The sequence below is a fragment of the Dioscorea cayenensis genome, unplaced genomic scaffold, assembly GCF_009730915.1.
Source record: "Dioscorea cayenensis subsp. rotundata cultivar TDr96_F1 unplaced genomic scaffold, TDr96_F1_v2_PseudoChromosome.rev07_lg8_w22 25.fasta BLBR01001273.1, whole genome shotgun sequence".
NCBI classification, from domain to species: Eukaryota; Viridiplantae; Streptophyta; class Magnoliopsida; order Dioscoreales; family Dioscoreaceae; genus Dioscorea; species Dioscorea cayenensis.
In genome coordinates, this window is record NW_024087664.1 from 1559 (window position 1) to 8014 (window position 6456).

Consider the following 6456-nt stretch of genomic DNA (forward strand, 5'->3'; position numbering starts at 1 on the left):
ATGTAACTCCAAATACACCAAAACAAACAGCACCTTAATTATTTCGACCATCCTCTTGTCCGTATCAATACAAGGCTAAATTCCATGTGAGCTTGGACCACAAATGGAAGGCCCCTGGTAATCTTTTCATAGCCTGTCAAAAGTATCACTCTTTCATTGAGAACGACGTGTGTTTTTTATCATCTTACAAATAGTTACTGTTGCATATTTTCATACATGTCTCCCGTGATTCTCTATATGATGAAAGTTCTACCATAAGTACTTGCTATAAATCTAGTTACACAGCATGCCTGATGATTCCATTGAGTACCAAAATACTAGCACAACAGTAGTACAAGTTCTTGATAAGATGGAGAAAAGTAGGGCTAAAGATGGAAAAATTTCAGCCCTTCGAAAAGGAGCATGGAGTGAGGAAGAGGATTCACGGCTGAGGAGATGCATGGAGAAGTATGGTGCAATAAAATGGTGCGACGTGCCTTCTAAAGCAGGTGTACATATTCTTCTCTTTCATTACGTTTCTTCATTTTATCTTCTTCATTATTTGTTTGAGAATCTTTATACATGTAAGCTGCATGTGAACAATGGTTTTGAAGGTCTGACTAGATGTCGGAAGAGCTGTAGGCTTAGGTGGCTGAACTATCTCAGTCCAAGTATCAAGAGAGGGAGGTTTGAAGATGATGAGGAGGACCTTCTCATCAGGCTCCATAAACTGCTTGGCAATAGGCAAGTATTTAATTTGTTACTATCAAGCATGGCTAATATGCACATTAACTTATCTCTTATCATCATCTTCACGACATAGACTGAAAAGTAGAAATTAAAGAGAAAGGAAAAGCCTGGTAAGTCCACTACTGTTCTTCATGTGAACGAAGGCAGATGCTATGTCGACTATATATATTCAAACAAATTAGATGTGAGTTTTCGTTTAGATCAAGGGAATCACCATTAATTAACTTAGTTTAATGATCTAAATTATGCTCATATCTCTAGAAATGATTGATTGATTAACGAGGGTATCATTTGTAAGTTCTCAGGTGGTCACTAATTGCAGGAAGACTTCCAGGAAGAACAGCCAATGATATCAAGAATCACTGGAACACTTATTTAAGCAAAAAGATTATCACCACAGAGAAGTCATGGAACCCTAAAACTATAGCTAAAGGTACCACCAGTGTAAAGCCAAGGGAGAAAAAAGGAGAATTTGAGATCATCAAGCCACAACCTCGGACTATTCCAATGACTTGGAGCTGGTCGAAGGATCAACCAGAAAAAGGAGAATTTAAGATCATCAAGCCACAACCTTGGACTATTCCAGTGAATTGGAGGTGGTTGAAGGATCAACCAGTGCACCGAGGACATTTTCAAGACAAGTCTGGAATTAATATTGCAGACCCACTACGGTCATCAGTGAACAATAATGTCACAAGGGAAGAGAGTGCAACAATCATCCCTGAGAAGCTTGATGATGTCTTCTTAGGCATTGATGATATGACAGTTGGGGAAATGCAGAACAACTTTGAGGTTGGGAATACTGGAGGAAATGGAGATGAACAGTTCTTTCTGCAAGAAGATGCAGGATGGGCTGCCTTTCTTCTGGATTTGAATCTCTAGAACATTTTACTAATTTTATGTTGTTTTCTAATTATTAATCTTGCAATGAATAAGCATGATCTTGTGGGCCCCAGCCTTGTTTCCATTCATTTGTAAAGACCTTTCAAGCCGGGATTCTTGACCTCGTTCCATGCAAACCTTGAAAAACCGAGAGAAGCTTGTTCACATTATTTGGTAGCCATCTAGTTCTCACTTTCTCTCTCCTAGAAACCTTAAAAAGGCTGAGATGGAGCTCATTGAGCTTTCTTCTACTCTCTCTCTATCTCACCATCAAAGGTTGAAGCTTTTGGTCTCTTCATGATGACACTAGTTTGCTTAGTGTTTTTCGCCAAAAAGCAAGATCCTTCCAGAGCCACAAAGCATCTACTCATGCCAACCCAATCATGCGTGGCTCTTCACATGTCCCTGAGTCCATGGTTCAGGAGCTCAAAGGAGACTCCTTTTGTGTTTTTATTTTTTTGGCAATCGGTTGGGGATGTGGCTGATGAGAAGTTGGAGTTTAACAAGATGTTCAATGATGGTATGACTAGTGATTCGGTGCTTGTTGATGATGTTGTCATTGTGACTTTCAGGACGTGTTTTATGGGTTGAAGTCATTCGTTAAAGTTGGTGGAGGGACTAGAACTATGGCAAGAGCTATAGCTCATGTTTTTCCTTGTGATTTAAGTACACTATTCTTGATCTGCCTCATGAGATTAATACTGTGAAGGAAGCCATTAGTCTTGTTGAGTATGTTGGTGGTGTTAGGTTTGTCTCTGCTCCTCTTGCTAACACCACTCTCTTGTTGGATAACTTCTAATACCCCAACATATAGCATGTCAAAGCCATTCTCACAGCACCACAAGAAGTTGCTTTAGTGTCGACTGGAGTCTTAGAAGTTGAAGGATTCTCTTTTAGGTAAGTAATCCCCGAGAACTCATGTTTTCATTATTGGAAGAATTTCTTTTTCTTGCCAAAAATTATTATCTATTATTTTTATTATGATATCCCTCGCTTATTGTTATTAATCATAAAAATTATTTATTGTCGAATAGGTATTTTCATGTATTTTCGATTTGTGGCCTTAATTAGCTATAAACTTAGTATTTATGTTTTGGTTTGTTATTTTTAGAATGACTACTACTTATCTTGAAATGTTAACGCATCATATATATTAGAATATTTGGTTGTAACTCAGCTCCTTTATTTATCTATTTGTTCGGATAATGATGGGGTTACGATCATATTATGGTATGAGGATAAGATCAAAGCTCTTGAGTTAATATATAGTCGATGCTTTTATGTTTTAAAGAGTGTATGCTAATTATTGATAATATTGAGACGATGTACAGTTCTATGGGCATATATGTGTTTAGAGAAAATGTTAATGGGGAGTGAATGTTAGATGTGAATACATCAAGAGAAATGTTGTACTATAACTCCGAGGCAAGGTTGAGTCTTGAATGATGTGTTTTAACTTACCTGCCTAGTTTGGAGATCATAGCTTTTCCTTGATGGTATCCTCAATAAAATTGTGAGGTTGGCACTTTGTAAATAAATTAAATGATTTGGTGGTTAGGAGTCAATATTTCAAGGTTTATTGGGCTGGATTAGTACAAATTAGATACTTTGACATTCTATGCTCATGCATGAAATTGCTAGAATGAATTTTTAAGTTATGATAATGAGTTGAATGGGAATTGGGGCCTAAATTCGAAGGTCATAGAAGCACAATTTTCAGATGGTTAAAATTTAAAAGTTGTAATGGTTTGTTTGATTTATCTACCGCCCAAATTTAATATTTATTGGATATGTATTCTGTAAGATATGATCAATTCTAGTTAACATGTCTTGGAGGTATTACTGTGTAGACATGCAGATTTAGAGGCCAGTTTCCGGATTTAATATGTAAAATTAGGCAAAGTGTTCAGAATAGAAAATATTCCTTATTACCATGACCTTCAATTTGCAAAATTTCATGTTTATTGGATTTATAGATTATGAGTTATGACCCATTAAAAAGACTTGCACATGATGACATCTATATGCAGAATCTTCAGATTTAACATGATCTTTCTCATTCTCGGAGACTAAAATTGGGTCAAGTATTAAACAAGGAAAAGGTTCAGAATTTTCCTAAGTTACTTACTACAAAATATCTTTGCATTTGATGTTAAATTCTGGGAGTTATGCATTTTGGAATGAGACATATTAGAAGTATTGTTATGCAGAGCTTGTGAGATATAAATGTGCATAGTGATTAGTTTTTAGTAATGATTTGGGAAATTACTTATTTAATTTTGTAAGTAATTTTACGTATTTTCGAGTTATTTTTTTCCTAAATTGGGATTATGAAATTGTATATTTCATTTGTTTGAATATTTGGAAAAATTCATGAATATTCGGCATTTCAACCTTGAGTTTTTTGTTTGAATGCTTTGGTCTCCAAATGAGCGATATGCAACCACATCGCTGAGGGGTTAAATCATGACCTTGTCGACAAGTAATTTTGGGAAAGTGAGACTCGAGTCTAGCACCGTGTCCGTTCGGTGAAATAATCAACGGCCACTCGGTATTCAATCTCGGGTCACTGAGGGTAAATAAATGATATCTCGTTATTTTTGGCTCGGATCATCACCGAGGATAAACAAATGACCTTTGCACTTACAGTGAATTTGGAGACTTACTCTTGAATTTGTTATTTTTTTGGGTTTGCCCTTTTGATTTTTGAATTTCGCAAAAAAACACAAATATTTGTCCCCGCCTTTGAAATTTTTCTCGTATTTTTTTGATATCGTATTTCTGGGTTTTGAATTCCGAATAATCATATTTGTAAATATTCTTTATTAGAATATTTCACTTTGTATTTTGTTTTGTTTAAATTATGTTTTGAAGACCTATGCTCATTTCTCGCGAATAATTATTCACGATTCGAAAACCCTGGGTATTCTTTTTGATTTTTAGTTATCTTGAATAGCGTTACTACTTGAGAACTATACCTCCGTTGAACCATTTATTTTTGTATTTGTTTAAACTATGTTTAAACTTTGAATTATTCTTAATATCCGAAATCGAGATTCAGTAAAAAGTCATTGTTTTAAAACAATTTCTGGATTACTTACTGGGCTAGTGAGCTCATGGATTTTCTTTAAATCCTTTTCAGATCAAAAGTGATAGATCGGCGTGGATCTTGAGAGATTGTCTGTAGTTGTTGTCTTATCCTATTGTAAATGTTAAGTTCTTGTTATTGTGTATCCCACTGTATTTTTGTATTTTTGGACTTCTATATCCAAGTATTGTGTACTTTGTAGAGTTTGTAATCTTGTAACTCGATTTGGGTTATTATAGTTTTGCCGATCTGGATCGGATTTTGAGGCCTTGCAGGGCCTATGGGGCTCACGCCTTGTGGAGTCTGCATGTCGGTTGTCTCGCATGCACGGTCCGGTGAGCCGGGTTCAGGGCGTGACAGATCTAGCATGCATGGTGGTTTAATTATTCCCTGTGACGAAATCATTTGCTTAATAAATGCATGCATGATGATGCATTTCTAGTGTAACATGATAATTATTCAACGACGTGTTTATAAGAGGAGGATATAGTACACCACTGGTGATTTTGAGATTATCCTACTGTAAGATGAGTTTTAATTTTATAATTAATCATGAAGTTATAGGTTTATTAATTCTATATTAATTTATCCTGTATTCTGATTATCTAAATGTGACTTGAATAATAAAATGATTGGTATTCTCTTAATAGCAGATGTACGCAGTATATGTAATTTTCTTTTCATTTTATGGTTTTTCTATGTATAGTAGAGCAATTAGTTAGAGGTCTTTTTTTGGAAACCCCACCAAAATATACCAATAAAATGCTCATATATGTATATTACTTTTTTTTTTTTTTGAGTAAAGTGGATAAACCACTAATTTATTAAATAAAGAGTAAAACAGAGTAGTACAAGGTGCAAAAGTAGTAGCGAGAAAAGAAACTAGAAAGAAAGAAAACTGTAGACCTCACCAGAGATGAGGAGAACAGAGAGAAGAGACAACATAAAAAAACACAGTAAAAGAGAAAAACTGGAGCCGGTGAGGTCAACCATCTGGAGACATAGGCCAGTCCAGAAACGAATGCAACGGATTACTCTCGGCTTGAGTCGGGCGCCCGGCTACTTTTCGGAGAAGTCGGTGGATCTGGAGCTCAGGAAGTTTAAGGAGCGCTTGATCTTCTGAATGTCCTCAGAAGCTTCCTGTGGGGAGACTCCAAGTCTGCGGATAACCAAGTAAGAACCAAGTTAGCAGTTTTGTATAAGGTAGAGGAAATATGAGAACAACTATGATTAAAAATACGATTGTTGCGTTCCAGCCAAATAGTCCAGAAAATGGCTCTTGTGCAAAGGTCCCATAGATTTCTAACGGAGGGATTCAAAGAGGGAATCCAGTTGGTCCATATATCTGAGACTGAGGAAGGTAGGGTTTCGAATCAAAGCAGGGCACTTGAAAAAGGACCAAATACGAGAAGAGAAGATACAGTTTAATAAAAGGTGGTCCACTGATTCGGAGTTATTGTGACAAAAATGCATGTAGTCGGGTGGCGTCACTGGATTGCAACCTTTCTTGAATAAGTTCTCAGCAGTAAGAATCTTGTTATCCCAGTGCTAGCGAGAATAAAAGTAATTTTTGCTAGGAGATTTTAGATTTTCGGAAATTGGAATAGAGTTGGGGAGCGGAGACCTCCGTCAATTAGAAGTTGTAGAAAGATTTGACGGAGAAATTTCCGTCTTTATTTAAAGACCGGGGAGTAAGAGTCTTCGATTTCACTTGCACAATCCGGAAAAATTTAATAAAGAGTCAAAATCTTCGAGAT

At 36.2% G+C, this 6456-nt stretch overlaps 1 protein-coding gene across 1 annotated transcript; it reads left to right on the forward strand.

The window, feature by feature from the left end:
* Window positions 1-240: 240 nt before the first annotated feature.
* LOC120256040 (transcription factor MYB1-like) lies at window positions 241-1748 on the forward strand. The gene is made up of 3 exons (XM_039263811.1): window positions 241-488; window positions 594-723; window positions 1035-1748. Exons 1-3 carry the CDS (start codon window positions 287-289, stop codon window positions 1609-1611), a joined length of 909 nt encoding a protein of 302 aa, XP_039119745.1. The 5' UTR covers window positions 241-286; the 3' UTR covers window positions 1612-1748.
* Window positions 1749-6456: the final 4708 nt, after the last annotated feature.